The sequence below is a fragment of the Miscanthus floridulus genome, chromosome 9 (genome assembly GCF_019320115.1).
Source record: "Miscanthus floridulus cultivar M001 chromosome 9, ASM1932011v1, whole genome shotgun sequence".
Taxonomy (NCBI): domain Eukaryota; kingdom Viridiplantae; phylum Streptophyta; class Magnoliopsida; order Poales; family Poaceae; genus Miscanthus; species Miscanthus floridulus.
Window position 1 is genome coordinate 132,623,085 of NC_089588.1, and position 16,765 is coordinate 132,639,849.

At 47.5% G+C, this 16,765-nt stretch overlaps 1 protein-coding gene across 1 annotated transcript; it reads right to left on the reverse strand.

Annotated features, from left to right (window-relative positions):
• Positions 1-2,752: 2,752 nt before the first annotated feature.
• LOC136480975 (uncharacterized) lies at positions 2,753-3,058 on the reverse strand. Its single transcript, XM_066478382.1, has one exon. It carries the CDS (start codon positions 3,056-3,058, stop codon positions 2,753-2,755), a length of 306 nt encoding a protein of 101 aa, XP_066334479.1.
• Between the last annotated feature and the right edge of the window lie 13,707 nt (positions 3,059-16,765).

Sequence of the window (16,765 nt, forward strand, 5' to 3'; positions counted from 1 at the left end):
GGCGCACTCGACCTGACCGTTGGTACGTGGGTGTCTGATCGAGGCCGAGTCAATTCTGATGCCGTATCCTTCACTGAAGTCTAGTAACCTCTTCCCAGTTAAGTTAGTCCCATGATTAGTGATGATGCAGTTAGGAACGCCGAACCAGTAGATGATGTCGAGGAAGAATTTGACCGCTTCTTCCGAGCGGATGTTGGTGATGGGCTTGGCCTCTATCCATTTGGTGAACTTGTCGACTGCTACGAGTAGGTGAGTGAAACCACCTGGGCCCTTCTTGAGGGGTCCCACCATGTCGAGGCCCCAGACCACGAATGGCTAGGTGATTGGGGTGGTTTGGAGCTCCTGCGCCGGCAATGGGTTTGCTAAGCATAGAACTAGCATCCTTCGCACCTGCAGACAACCTCCTGTACATCTCGTAGCGCGGTGGGCCAGTAAAAACCTTGGCGAAAGGCTTTTCCGACCAGTGACCTTAGGGCCGCGTGGTGTCCGTAGATCCTAGCATGGACCTCGAGGAGGAGCTGCTTCCCCTGGTTGGTAGGGATGTACTTCATGAGTACCCCCGATGGACTCCATTTGTAGAGTTCATTACCAAGCACGATGAAGGTCTTGGCGCATCGAGCGATCTGTCGGGCCTTAGTCCTTTCGGGCGGGAGGACCTCTTCAAGGAGGTATGCGAGTAACGACGCTCACCAGTCGGTTTGATTGAGTGCCAATACGGTGACGTTGGTGGGTGACGTCGTTATGGAGGTACTAGGATCAGAGGCCCCGAGCGCTGGCTTGGCATTGGGATCGGAGCCCCCGAGCGCTGGCTGGGCGTCGGGGTGTGTCTGGACCAGACCTTTCGGGATGCGGGCGGATGGCTCGTGGACATCGTTTATGAAGACCCCGCCTAGGGATGAATCCCGCCTGGCGGCCAATTTTGCAAGAAAATCGGTGGCGTTGTTGTCCCTTCGAGGGATGCGATGAAGCTCGATCCCCTAGAATTTGTCCTTGAGCTTGCGCACCTCTTGGCAATATGCTGCCATGAGGGGGCTTTTGTAGGAGGACTCCTTCATGACCTGATCAACGACCATTTTTGAGTTGCCATGAACGTAGAGTCACGTAGCACCAAGCTCAACGACGATGCAGAGTCTGTTGATGAGGGCCTCATATTCTGTGGTGTTGTTTGAGGCTAGAAAGTGGAGGCGGATGGCATAGCGGAGCCTACTCCCGTCCGAGGAGATCAGAACCACTCTAGCTCGCGAGCTGGGTGCCATTACGGACCCATCGAAGTACATTGTCCAGTACTCGTGGGTGACATCCAGGGTCAGTAGTTGCACCTCTATCCATTCGGCGACGAAATCCGCGAGAGCCTGAGACTTAATGGCAGTATGGGGGATGTAACTCATGTTGTGGCCCATGAGCTCGAGTGCCCACTTAGAGATCCATCCCATGGTGTCACAGTTGCAGATGATGTCCTCGAGCGGGTATGAAGTGACGACTGCGACCTCGTGGTCGGTAAAGTAGTGCAGGAGCTTTTGGGTCGCCATCAGTATGGCGTATAGGAGTTTCTGTACCTAGGAGTACCAGACCTTGGGGTCGGTGAGTACTTCCTCGCCAAAGTATATGGGCCATTGGACCTCAAGTTGGTGTCCTGGCCCCTCCCTTTCGACGACCAGCGCGGCGCTTACCACATGGTTGCTGGCGGCGATGTAGTGGAGAAGGGGTTCTCCTTGTTTGGGAGCAATGAGGATCAGGGCTAAAGTTAAGGACATTTTGAGGCTCTCTAGGGCCTGCTAAGCTTCCTCAGTCTAGACAAAAGTGTCTGTCTTTTTGAGGAGCTTGTAAAGTGGCATCCCTCGTTCGCTGAGCCGGGAGATGAATCGACTTAGAGAAGCCAGGCAGCCGGCGAGCCTTTGTACGCCCTTGACGTTGCGTATGGGGCCTGTGTTGGAGATGGTCGTGATTTTTTTGGGGATGGCCTCGATGCCGCGCTCAAACACAATGTATCCTAGCAACTTCCCCTTTAGAACCCCGAAAACACATTTTTCGAGATTTAGCTTGATGTTGAATCTTCTGAGGTTTGTGAATGTCGCGGCCAAGTTTGCGATCAGGTCACAGGCTTGAGTTGTTTTGACCACTATGTCATCAACATATACGACAATCGTTGGTCTTAGCTGCTTGGCTTGATCAGTCTGATCGAGTGGGTCGATTTGGTCGGTGAAGCATTGTTGCATGCACCTTTGGTAGGTGGCGCTAGCATTCTTCAAGCCGAACGACATGGTTACATAGCAGTACAAACCATACGGGGTGATGAACGAAGTTGTGAGTTGATCGGACTCTTTCATCGTGATCTGGTGATAGCCCGAGTAGACATCCAGAAAGAAGAGGATCTCGCAACCCGAGGTGGAGTCGACTATCTGGTCTATGCGCGACAAAGGGAAGTGATCCTTTGGGCATGCTTTGTTGAGGCCAGTATAATCAATGCACATTCTCCATTTCCTGGTCTTCTTTTGACAAGAATGGGATGGGCAAGCTAGTCAGAGTGGAAAACCTCTCTTATAAATCTGGCTGCCAGGAGTTTGGCGATCTCTTCGCCTATGGCCTTGCGCCTTTCATCGTCGAAACGGCGTAGGTGTTGCTTGGTGGGCTTTGAGCCTGGGATGAGGTGCAGTGCGTGCTCGACGACCTCTCGCGGTATGCCTAGCATGTCAGAGGGCTGCCATGCAAAGACATCGCGATTGGCGCACAGGAAGTCAACGAGCTCGCATTCCTATTTGGTCGGGAGCTGGGTCCCAATCTGCACTGTCTTGGTTGGGTCGGTGGGGTCGATTCCCACTGCCTTGGTCTCCTTGAGCGGGCGGAAGGCCATCGAGGAGGTTGGTTTGTTGCAGTCTAGGACTGCTGGGGTCGGTGATTCCCCGAGTTGCGGGAGCTCAGATGAGTTGACGACCGCCGTGGCGAGCTCAAAGTGCTCGCGGTCGCATGTGAAGGCGTGCGAAAAGGCACTATTCATGGTGATGACACCGTTTGGTCCCAGCATCTTTAGCTTAAGGTAGGTGTAGTTGGGGATTGCCATGAATTTGGCATAGCATGGCCGCCCCAAAATAGCGTGGTAGGACCTTGGGAAGTCTACCACTTCGAAGGTGAGAATCTCCGAGCGGAAGTTGGCTCAGTTGCCAAACGTGATGGGCAAATTGATCTGCTCGAGTGGGTATGCCTGTGCTCCTAGGATCACCCTATGAAAGGGAGAACCCACAAGGTGGAGTTCTGACCGGGGAATGCGCATGGTATCGAGGGTGTCGATGTAGAGGATGTTGAGGCCGCTACCTCCGTCCATCAGTACCTTTGTGAGGCGCTTCTTGCGGACGATTGGGTCGACGACGAGCGGGTAGCGTCCTGATCTTTCGACATGGGAGGGATGGTCCCTCTGATCGAAGGTGATCGAAAATTCCAACCAGCTGAGGAAGAAGGGGATAGCCGTCTCGACGGTGCATGCCTCCCTATAGCGCACCTTGTGCTAGCGTTTCATCTAGATGGCATCGGACCCGCCAAAGATCATGATGCATTCATCAGCATCGGGGAAAACGTCTCTGCCCTTGCTCGTTGCACCTCCTTTATTGGTTGTTGCCTCTTTGCTATCCCTTTCCTTTGGCCCACCGGCCTATCGTAGGAAGCGTTTGAGGGGCTCGCAGTCCTTGTAAAAGTGTTTGACTGTCATAGGCGTGGTTGGTGCATGGGCTATCCATGAGTTTGTTGAAGTGGTCAGGCAGGCCCTATTGGGGTTACTTGCACGAGCGGTCAGTTGCGGCGACCAACGCGGTGTTGTTCGATCGGCGCCGGTTCTTTTTGTTCTTCTTGCCCCTCTGTGTGGAGGGGCCCTCATCCTGGTCCGTGCGCTTGGTCTTACCTTTGTCCTAGCCTCTGTTTAAGACTGCTTCGACCACCTCCTCGCTAGAGGCATGGTTAGTGGCAACGTCGAGTAGGTCACGGGTGGTACGGGGCTTCAGGCAGCCAAGCTTATGGATCAGGGACTCATAGGTCGTCTCAGAGAGGAATGCGCTGATGACGTCTACGTCGACGACATCAGGGAGGGAGTTGCATCGTTGGGAGAACCTGCAGATGTAATCCTGTAGGGATTCACTTGGCTCCTACTGGCAGCTCTTGAGGTCCCAGGAGTTTCTAGGGCTGACACAAGTCCCCTAGAAATTTCCAACGAAGACCCTCTTGAGGTATGCCCAGTCGTGGATGCTATCATGTAGGAGGAATTCAAGCCATGCCTGAACATGTTCCCCCACGCAGATGGGGAGATACTGAATGATGAAAAGTCATCATCCACCCCTCTAGCTTGGCAGGCGAGCTAGAAATCTTCAAGCCAAATACCGGGGTTTGTCTCCTCGGTGTACTTGGTGATGTTGGTGGGCGATCGAAAGCGCTGTGGGAACAGCACTCTCTGGATACGCCAGTCAAAGGCCTGTGGTCCCGGGCCCTTAGGGTTGGGACTTCGGTCATTTGGGCGGCGACCATGTTCGGGGCGCATTTCACCGCTCCCCTCGATGGTTTGGCCAGGATCCGTGTTGCATGTTCTCCCTACCGCCAGGTGGACGTCATCATCATGCCGGGCGCGATGCCAGTTGCTGACGACGCTGCGGGCATCCTGGTGCGGACCGGGCCACTTGTGCACTGGCTTTCAGTGCGGAGCGGGCGCTAGGTCGGACCGAGGCATAGCTGCTGCCTCCCAAGCCACACCTGGCGGCGAGCGGATGGAGCGATCCGTCTGGCGCGTCCCTGCTCCCCGGTGGGGAGAGAGGGCGCGTGTCGGAGTCGCGATGCGAAGCTTTCCGCTTGTTGTACGGCGGTGGCTTCTACTAGAACCCAGAGGTTCTGGTAGACCACCCGCTCCAGGGGTCGACGGGCTTGGGGATGCTACGTAGAAGCATTACTGCAGCAGCGATGTTCTGGCTAGCCCGAGCGAACTGTGGGAGGTCGTTCCCCGTGTTCATGATTTTGTTTTGGACCTGGCGGGCGCAACCCCGAGCGCCGCCGGCCGGGTCATGTGTATGGGGCGTAGCATGCTGTACCGAGCGTGTCGACGCAGGCAGTGGATGGTCTTGCCATCATTGTTGCAGTTCCTCGATGTGTCCTTGCGCAAGCACGAGGGCCCTTGCACGCGGGTCCGGGGGGGTGTGAGTCTGCACAGACTCCGCAACTACCGGTGGCTGCCCTAGAGCATCTGTCATAGCGCACTCCCAGGATGGTTGGTGGCCAGGCGCCATGTCGTCGATGCTGGAGCCATCGCTCTCAACCTCGTTATCTAGGAGTTTGTAGAAACAGCTAGGAGCATAGCTCACCGTCCCCATGAATTCAGATGTGAAAGGGGGCGGTGTCAGCATCTTTCGGAGCCCCTGGGCATATGCGTCCATGGAGGACATGAGGCCATAGGGGAACCGGTCGTGCAGTGGTTGTGGCACGAACAACGTGGCCCCCCTGGATAATTGATGGAAGATAGTAAATAGCGAGCAAATAAAAGTATGGACATTACTCACAGCGGGGTTTGAGCAGAGAGTTTGCTAGGAATGAAGCGCAAATGCTGCGCCCTTGAAGTCATCGAGCGTCCTGGAGCCGATGGAGGGTGCCCCTCCGTTGGGCGCCGAAACATGAGCCTCCTCGCGGAGGTGCAGCATGCCGAGCCAGTCGGCGACGAAGTCTAGGCTTCCGAAGAGGAAGGCCTAGGATGGCTCAAAGATGGGTGGAACCCACATCACAACAGGCGAGAGTGTGGGAAACTCTAGTGAGCCAAAGCGAATCATATCGCCTGAGCCCGCCATGGCGATGGTGGTGGAAAAGTGGGCCATCCGATGACCAAAAAGTGTTGAACGTACAACGTCTTCCCCATGGACGGCGCCAACTGTTGGTGCAGAAAGTGACCAACTTTTAAATATTTATAGTTTTGCCGTACATTGTGATCAGAGGGGGCCTAGCACTCAATGACACAGGGTTTATACTAGTTCAGGTAACGTGCCCTACGTCCAGTTTGAGTCTTTCGGTGACTTTATTCCTGAGCCCAGGAGCTTGAAGTTTGTAGTCGGGTTACAAATGAGAAGGAGAACGATGGGGTGTATGAGAGGTTTGGTCAGACTCCGATCGGAAGGGCCGAGAGCGACAGGAGCTCCACTATGAGCTAAGTGTTGAAGCGTGTGCCTGAGGTCCAAACCTAGCGGGCTAGTGAGCTTGGTCGATCTACTGAATCTAGGATGACTTGTAAGAACTTGAATAAACTTGGGTTAACTGAGTCTGTTGGGAGAGAGCGCATCCCCTTTTATAGATGAAGGGGATGGCCTTACAAGTGAGAGGGAGAGAGTTTGTATGTTTCTAAGTCTTGCTGCCTACGACGGTGGGTATAGGACGATTGTAGATGCCCACAACACTGTTGATGTCACTGTTGAATGTCAGATGCATGTGGGAGGTTTGTGTCATCTTCTTTGGGCGTGACAGACATCGGTGCCTGCCATACTCTTGATTCCTAGAGGCATGCAGGGGGTTTTACCATGTTCTGTGTATGGTAAAACCCGGCGCCCACAACACTGTTGATGCCCAAAGGCATGTGGGGGGCCTTACCGTAAGGGAGTTAATGGCACCCACAATACTGTTTGTGTTAGGGTGGTTTGCAGAGTACTGTTCCTGTAGGTGTACAGGGTATGGTCCCTGTCATCGTGGTTTGACTTGTGCACCTTGCCTCGCTTTCTCCGTTCGTTTCTGGTCCCTTCCAAGCGGGCGTCCCCAGTCGGTTAGTCCTAGTCGGCTCTGGCTACGCTAGTCGTAGAAGAGCAGCAGGCAGGGTTTCGGCGTACCCCGGTCGGAGACGTGGGGTCGGAGTTGGACGTAGTGCTTTGCTAGGTCTTCTAGTTGGAGAGGCTATCCGGAGGCGGCTGGAGTCGGAGCGAGCGCTCCAGTCGGAGAGATGGGCTAGAGTAGGAAAAAATGGGTGCCGCTCCTCCTCGGCCAGACCTTCCAGTCGATGACTGGACCGCCCTTCTGGCCTATCGTTCAGATACTTGGGTCGGCCCATGAGTCGCGTGCTGACTGCTTGGGCCGAGCCTTTGTTGGGAAACCGGCCTGCGAGGGACCCCGGGTTTGTGAACCTGACACCACGAGACGACTTTATTAAGCCCGAAAGCATCTAGCCCCCTAGTTGGGTTTCAGTGATTAATGACGACACGAGATTATTATGACTAACATGTTTTGCAGAGGCAATGTTAGTTAGGTCATGGTAATAGAAATTGATTGGCAATCATGGTTGTCTTGCCCCTGTCGATGGAAATCGTTTCGGTTTTCAAATGATGGACGACAAGGTTAAGGACGGACTAGTTCTAAGTGTCGTTTGGTGTTGGAGAGACACTTAGAATAGTTTAGCACTTTATTTTTCTTTGGCCGTACTATTAAGGGGGGTATGGACTAGTAGCTTAACCTAGGTGAGTCTAGTGGGTTAGGTTTGGTGCACACATGTCAAACCTAGCACTAGGTAGCTCAGAAATAGCCCTAAGATCAATTCGAGTTAACTTCATTCACATATGATTTTGAGTTGGAAGTGAATGGAGGGTCAAATGACTGATTGGACGCTGGTCTGGTTGTGACCGGACGTAGCTTGGAGAGTTCGGTCAGTTCATTTGATCAACTGCAGTCGTTTGGTACTGACCGAACGCTAAGTGGAAGAGCACCGGACACTGGGTGCATGCGTCCGGTCAACTCCAGAGAGGTTCCAGAGAGGCTTTTGCTCGACCGGACGCGTCCAGTAGGTACTGACCGAACGCTGGGGTGCTTGAGTCCGGTCGACTCTAGTAAGGTTTCAGAAAGGGTTTTTCTTGACCGGATGCATTCGGTTGGTGCTGACTCGACGCTGGTCAGAGTCCGGTCAGAGCTTAATGGTTCTTTCTGACACAGTGGCGGGTATAACTGACCGGAGCGTCTGGTCACCCCGCAGAGTGATGACTCAGCCTCCAAACATTATGTTTTGAATGAGGAGGTATAAATACTTACTCCACTCGTCCAAGGGAGCTCTCTTGGCCATTTGTTTAGCTGAGAAACACCTTTGGAGTGCAAGGGAGAGAAGAGCCTAGTGAGGTAATTGAGATTTGATAATCCAAGATTAAGGACCTCATTAGTGCTTAGAGAGTAGCAAGTGTGTATCCACCCTTCTCATTAGGCTTGTCTTGGTCATGTGAGAGTTTGTGCTTGTTACTCTTGGTGATCGCCACCACCTAGATGGCTTGGTGGTGATTGGGAGCTTGATAATCATCCGATAGAGCTTGTGGATGACCCAAGTCATGTTGTGAGCGGTTGTGGGCGATTCACCGCGATGGAGTGTCAAAGAATCAGCCCATAGAGAGCACTTGATCCTTGTGCGGATCAAGGGGGAGCTACACCCTAACGCGGGTGCTCCATTGAGGACTAGTGGGGAGTGGCAACTCTCCGATACCTCAGGAAAACATCACCGTGTTCCTTTCCCTCTCTTTACTTTGAGCAATTACATTTCATGTCCTTATATTCCTAGAATTGCCATGCTAGAGTAGGATTGGAACCTAGTGTGCAAAACTTTTGTGCGGTAGAACAATAGAAACATATTCTAGGCACAAGGGGTGAAGTGGGCTAAGTGTAGGATTTAATTATTGCATAAAATTTGGAATTAGCCCAATTCACCCCCCTCTTGGGCATCTTGACCCTTTCAATTGTTATCGGAGCCTCGTGCTCCCTAAATTAGGCTTAACCGCCTTGTGGCAGAACTACCCAAAATAGCACACCTTCGAAGACGTTCGTCTTCCACCAGACACTAAGCACCCCGAGAGTGAGCTACATCGGACAGATTCCGTCAAGCACACCCCCAAGGGAGAACTCGAATAATCCACACTTTTTTCCTCTAGGATCCAATAATGAGAACGAGTTTATAATACTTAGTCCATTTCATACAATCAATGTTCTTAGAAATACATTATTACAGTACCAAATTTAGAGTGCGGAAATTAAACAACGGAATGAAAATAAACATCCATCGAGAATATACAAGGATCTGTCTGTGCCCACCAGAAGAATCCTTCACACAATGGCTACTCCTCAAGCTGCACCCACAACAGGGGCAAATAAACCCTGAGTACACAATGTACTCATAAGACTTATCCGACTAGTGGGAATAATTTCCCGACTCCAAGGGAAATGATAAGCTTAATAGTTTGCTGGATTTTCTTTTTATGGAAAGCAATACTAATAGTGAATCCATATGTATGTTCATTATTAGCAGTTATGATTAGTTCATTATCTAACCATTCATTGTAAGCACCTGTTCTACTTTCAAGCAAGAGTTGAGCAAACAGTTCCAATTCACCACCTATGATCTTTCAGTTCTTACTATGGTGCTAGACTATAGACAAGCCGTACCGGATCGCCTGGCGATTCGTGAATCAATGTGCCCAGCTGGGTACCCTGAAACACATGTCCGCTTGTACCCCAGGCACAAGTAGGACCAACCCACCACTCTCATGTCACGGGGTTTAGGTCCCCGTCCAAACTTCGACTCCAAGCCCCTACTCCTGAGTTCCAGACTCAGTACAGTGCTTAGACCTCCACCATCCCCTGCTCCAATCAGTCGGTCCAGAAAGAGAAGGAACCCACGACAAGAGAGCAACAAGCCTTCCCTGCCCCTATACACAAATATGTGTTCAAAATAATAAGTCTGTGACTTGCCTAGAACCCAATGCAACGGCTGGTCCTTAACCGACACAGACAGGGAAACAGTGTAACCAAGCTATGTCCCGTTGGCCGCAGGACACAACCTCTTACACCCACCAATATCCAAACCATATCCCTGCCCAGTCTCCATTTTCTTCCCATAGTTTTATCATGAGTGATCATAATAATCACCTATTGTGAGTAATAGCGGGTTACTCACGCTACAGAAAATCCTAAGCATAGCAGCTACTCGACCTATGCTAGTAGGACTCATAGGTAGGTATATCTATGTATGTAGTTTTCATAAAATGCTTGTAACATAAATGCATATCACATCTATATATATATATATATATATATATCCAGTGATCATTCAAAATAAGGGTTATGCACCAGGGCTTGCCTTGGGCAGGCGGGGTGTCAACAAAGTCAGCAACTGATGTCTCTGGGGCTCCCTCCTATACGAGAATCTCCTCCTCGTACTCCTCGATGATCTCCTCGTACTCCTGCTCGCCCGCAGTTACGAACTCTACCAACTTGTTGTCTACATGCATGAAATGATAATGCAACACTTAGTAATACAGCAACAGCAATTCTTAAAATAAGAATACATCTATCAAGCTACTAAGCTAGCTCTACCGACCAAGACGCTAAGTTACTTATTATTACCACTAAACAGGTATGAAACATTGCATGCATTATCTTAGCAACTAAAGGCATCCTTATTCTTAATATTGATTTTCTATATATATGATAAAACAAGGAGTATTAGCTACCCCATTTATCAACCTATTCTAAGGCTACAAAAATTATAGTGAGCACATAATAATACAATGAACCTACTGTAAAAATTTCATGGTCCTAGCTATTACCAATTTGCCACAAAAAATCCTACAATTATTAATCTAAATAACATCAACACTTCCAAATGATTTAATAGACCTTAGCATCAACACATACATATATAAACTAACCATACTATCAGGTATACCACATTTTTAGGAACTCAACATAATTTATTTCACAATTTTTGGCTACTTATATGAATTGATATTAATTTCCAAATTTTAACTTAAAATGTAAAATATAAAGCTATTTCTATCTTCTATAAAATGAAAAGCGAAGTCAACCTGCGCGGCCCACGAGCGAGCGATGTGGCCCACTCCCACGCAGCGCGTGCGCATGCACGACCCGCCGGCGCGGCCCATGCGGAACACGGCCCAACCACGTGGCAACGACCCACGACGGGGAGGCCCGTGCGTGTTGGTCACTTATGCGAAAACACCCCCGCGCTAAGACCGAATCACCCTGCAGTCCATAGTACTATTCCCTGAGACAACACTTATGCAAAGGGACCCTCGAAACATCTCTTCTTCACAACAGCCAGGTCCTCGATCACCCGCGCGCGCACCAGCGCGGCAGCGACGGCACTGGTCGGTCACACCGGCCAACCGGGCCCCTTCCCGCCCCGTCTAAGGGGCCGATGCTCACCTAGATGCAGACGCGAAGCGGTGGGCGGTGAAAAGATGAACAGGGACACGTCCTGGAGCTCCCTCTACGACGACGGCCAACCTACGATGACGGCAACCCTGTTCAGTAGAGCTCCGCCACCAGAGAGGAAATACGGACAATAGAGGAGCATTAGGGTCTCACCGCGATCCTACATGAAGTGGTGGTGTGGCCAGAGACTGCCATAGTCAAGCCGACCACGTGCGCGTGGCAAGGGCGATGGTGGGCCATGAGGAAAGCAGTGATGGCGCAGCTCAGGTGTGCACGTCGAGAAGGACTATGAGGTGGGGCTTGGGGTGCAACCAATTTGGCTCGGGATGACAAGGTGGGTAGTGCCCATGGCAACGGTGGGCTTAGCCTTTAATGGCGCGATGGCGGAGACCCGGCTCCAAATTGGAGCTTACCAAGGCGCGATTGGACACGGTGCGGGGTCGGTCGGCTAGCAGGCTCGAAGACAGCGCCGAGAGCGCACCAGTGAGTCTTCGTGACGATGTTGACTAGCTTCCATTGCTGCAATAACAGAGGGTGACACGTTGTATCTTTACTCGTTCCGTAAAAAAAATACAATTCTAGGTTTGAAACAAGAAAAAAGAATTTAAAATTTATTATATTTATAAAAAATAGTATCAACATTTATATCTCTAAATAGATTTACTATAAATTCTATTGTATTAGTAATCTAATAATATTTATTCAATATCACAAATATACTTAATTCTAAAAGGTGAGTTACATTGTTTCTAGGTTGGAGGGAGTAGAAAGCTACACATGCATCGAATACTTGATTTTCATGCTGATGGCCACCCAGTTTAAGATGAACTAAATTTTTTCGGTAACTGAAATTTAAGATCAACTAAAGAACCGATTAATTCTGTTTAGTCTAACTGAATGGCCAGGAACTTGGTGTCTAGTGTGAGCTTAAAAATGGGAGAAATCATTCCGTGGTGGTAAGTGCTTTGGTCAATTTGAATGAGTCCCGTTCTCGAGCTTGTGTAGTTGACCGAGACTTTTTTTTTTGTCTGCTTGAAATATCTCATTTTCATTGTTTCGAATCCTCCTCTATTAATCTATGCCAGGCAAACCGGATGCTTATTTCTAAAATGAAAAGGTGCATGATACTAGACATCATCACTTGCTCTTGTAGTCTTGTTGATTGGTCAAATGCATGATACTATACATCATCACTTGCAAATACAGAGTTTGGCTGTTTGGGCAAATGTGGGGTTTCATTATTCTCACTCATTTTGTTATTTTCTCTCCTCTCCATCGACTTCAAGCTTTGAGCTCTCTGGTGTTGGAGGAGCTCACTTGTTTGCTATGGCATTTTACTCCCTAACAAACATTATTAGTGGGAAAAAAACATGACTAGTACATGAGATTGCAGTGATATAGTGCCTATTAGCACTAATTTGGTCAAAAAAATTATGTCATACTTTTAGGAATCACTACTGGAATCTCTCTTTTTTCTGTGCGTGCGAAAACCCACGGAAAAATTCGAATACCGTCAGAAAATAACCCATAGAAATAGAATGATAGAAAAATCGACTTTTTCTGTGGGTTCACCATCAGAAATAATTTTTCTGTGGGTCTCACATGCACAGAAAAATTGTGTTCACCCAGATTAAAACTAATTTTTCTGAGTGTTAGTCCACAAAGAAAAAAAAGAAATAAACACACAGAAAAACACGTTTTTTTTCTGTCAGTCTAGTGAACTCACAGAAAAATTCATTTCGCCCAGATTAAAAATAATGTTTCTGTGCAGCCAGCCTCACAGAAAAATCCATACAGTAATGAAGTCTACAAGCACGGCTTATAACTAATGACTATCATCATAATTCATCATACATGAATAGTATCATTTAGCCATGCATCAACATGTTACATTCAGCAATCTCGATACATATAATCAGCATGAAAGTTGTTACATATCATTGTTGTTCATAACAATGGACTCAATGTTTCAATGTCATTATACAGTTACAAAACACAATGTTATTGAAACCATATAAACAAAGCACGGTTACTGATCAACATATCTACAATCTGTTCTCAAACTAAGAAATTCCCAAAGCCTCCTGCAAAAGGCCATTTTTCATTAATTAGAGTAATCTTGTGAATAGGAAAAAATATTCAGAGGTAAAGAGAAAAGTAATTTCTAATAGACATTGAACTGAATTAACCATAACTCAAGATAGTGTTTAGACACTAGTCCACAAATTTCAGTAAGTTTATGAACCCAACCACAAGCCAAGCTAAATCTACAGTTCAGTGTTTAGACCACCCTTTTTATTGGTGGGGAAAAGGCTATTGGGCTAACAAGCGTGTCAGCAGGGGAGAAAGCTGTCAGCAAGGTAACAGGAGACATCATGCATGCAAGGATTACACTATTATAAAGAAATAGATATGCTGGATTGGTCGTCAAGCATCAATTCAACTCTAACACAATGAACCCTCCATAGCAATCCAAGTACTTCATGTGTACAGACTAATGGGGAAAAAACAATGGATAAATTCTTCAGTTCGCTAGAAGCAACAATCTCCAGTAAGTTGGACACATATTGTAAAACAGATGAGGTCTATATTCATACTATATTATTATGTAATATTAAGTTCTGGAAGATTGTCCACAGTTGTAAGATCTTATAGCTTAGATCATACTAGCTAATATTTGGTTTCATCAACAAAACTGAAAGACCTAATACTTTTCTCCACTAACTCTAATTAGAAAATCAGAGGCACATCATTTTGGAGATGAAATAAGAAATATGCCTATTGTCAACATCAAGAAAAAATAAAAATAATTATAAAAAAAAAACTAGTTCAAATGAGAATACCAGAAGACAGCCAGCCATCAGTATATTTGTCAGTCAAACTGTACCATAGACACACATCTAATTAAATAGGATGTACATTTCATTCTCAAGAAATGAAAAGAGAGTTACAGTAGTTCACTACAAGAGTGATCTGAGCACTGCATCCCGCTATATATTTACAAGGTTTGCTCTTGAATACATTCATAGAGTTCCTGTTGCAAGGTTGTCATGTAACTTTCCATATCAAGCAGAAATGCAATAACATGGACACCATAAAGAGAAAAACAGATACCAAGCTGAATCATCTCCTGAAGGCAATTGGGAGCATCCCAGCAACTGGAATGGGCAGAGTTTTAATGTAGATCAGGACACGTGGGGAAATGCTAGGGGCAAAAAGAAGGCAGATGGTAACTGCTAATGCATGGTCTGAATTTTTAGACGCAAGCAACATATACACAACTGTATTTTCAATTCTACTACGAACCACATATCAATCTCACTAGATCTCTTTTTATTTTAATTCTAACACAACCAGACATGACATAGAAATATTAACTTTTTACTAAATATACAAATGTTACTACTGCTAGTCATCATATAAATTCACAGGTCAGAACTAAGGAAGAAAAAACAAACAAATATCATAGTACTAAAACACTAGGAACAATTAGGAAATTCTCAAGCAGCACGGAAGCAAAGCAGCAAAGCACTAGGAACAACCAGACATGAGAAGGATGACACCCTGCAAACATGAGCACATAACACCATCAGCATCCAGAAAATTACAACTAACAGCAGTAACAGTCGGGTAACATACAGAGAGCTAGAATTACCAGGACGACGAGGGCAAAGGTGAGCACGGGAGGCGAGCGTGACTTGGGGAGGCTTTGCTTGGAATGCTGGAGATGGTATTGGCAGACCAAATGCCAAGTCTAATGCAAGATCCAGTTGGGGTGAGAAAGATAAGATGGAATGCTGTGCCTGCTGAGAACTCACAAGGTACTGCTCAATGGAAAGAGACAGATGATTCTAGTAACAAGGACTGGAAAGCAGATGGATGGGGTGCCAAATCTGGTAACAGGAGCAACCAAAGAAACAATCCTAGGAGACCCCAAAGGAGACCACAAGAGTAGTACAGAAGTTCTCAGCAGAAGTTCTCTAATGGAAACTTGATTCATCACAGCCACTCAAGAGTAGTACAAAACAAAAAAAAGTCACAAGGCATAGTTAGGGAAGGGGAGAGCAGCGCGTCACGAGACTGTCAAAAGAACAAGAGCAAAAGCCATCAATCCCAAGCATGCTCATATTAATCCTAACAATTGAATACTGATTATTGTGGTGCTCTAGCACCTCCCACTAATCCGAACAATTCGGTTGCTGAAAGATGACAACTGCTAATTGTTGTGCAATAACTTAAGAACAAATAACCAGCAAGATTATGCAAATAAAATTGAATATATGTGACTAGCAACTATTTCAGAGGCACACTCCTAATAAAACACTAAAGCCTAGCCTTCTACAACGCATATATTATTCACTTAGAAGACCACAAAACCAGTTGTTAGAATATATGTGACTAGCAACTATTTCAGAGGCACCAATACCACTAATGCCCAATACAGGATATCTGTAATTTTGAAGGTTCCTGATCGTGGAAAGGTGGATGGAGATGGTGGGGTACCTAGCAGTGTGGCGCTTTCTGCCACCAGCAACCTGTCGCTTTAGTGTCGTGTCTGCAGCACATGATAAAAAAATATTGATATCCAACTTTCCCCACTCGCTTATCTGAAACTCTAAAGCATATCTATAGTGTTGTGCATACTTAACAAGAAATGTACACTAAAAACAGTTTTCGAAGCCAGATTAGTATGGAACTTGAAATAAGCATACTCCTGAAACTCTAAAGCATATCTATAGTGTTGTGCAAAACACTAAAATGGTCCTAAAGACATGTGTAAACAATGAATTAAGATTCATGCAAATAAATAGTTAAACAACATGCTAGCCTCCCAAATCTTATCAAACCAAATATTTTTTTCAGTGCTGTTTTAGCTTACACTTGACAACTTTTATGCATGGAACTTGCTACTGCAGCCCATATCAGGATATATAATGGAACAATCATTCATGTGCAGCTCTAAAAATTCAACCAACAATTTCAGAGCAGCTATAAAGTGGCTAACTATAGGCAGTAGAAAAAAATGCATGTAGGACGACAATCATGTGCTATTGGAGAAATAAAGAATTCATGTTGACTGCACATTACATACCACATCTAATTCTAAAATGAGATTGACAATATGATGGGATAATTGCCAATTTTGACAGTGATCTTAGCCTTCAATACGAATTTGACACTAAGAAACTTCAAACTACATGGAGTCGATATCTTACCATTGGAGCACACAACAAGCCTATATCCAGAATGTGATCAACCGGATTGGAAATGAGTGTAATCAGATCTGCAGTGTTGTGCAAAGTATGGAATTAAAAAAAAAGGCCGCCACCGGCCTCCACCGCCAGAGCCTAGAGCCCAGATCCGGCCGCCACCGGCCTCCACCGGCCAGATCCGGGAGAGGGAGGGGCGGCACCGGGGAAGAAGGCCGGGGAGGGGCGGCGCCAGGGAAGAAGGCCGGGGAGGGGTGGCGCCGGGGAAGAAGGCCGAGGAGGGGCGGCGCCGGGGATGACCACCACCATGCCAGCACCACGAAGCCTGCCGCCACGCCGCACGCCGCACGCCGCCC

Excerpts from the sequence above, each read along its gene's own strand:
- LOC136480975 (XM_066478382.1), bottom strand. The coding sequence starts at position 3,058 with ATGGCAATCCCCAACTACACCTACCTTAAGCTAAAGATGCTGGGACCA.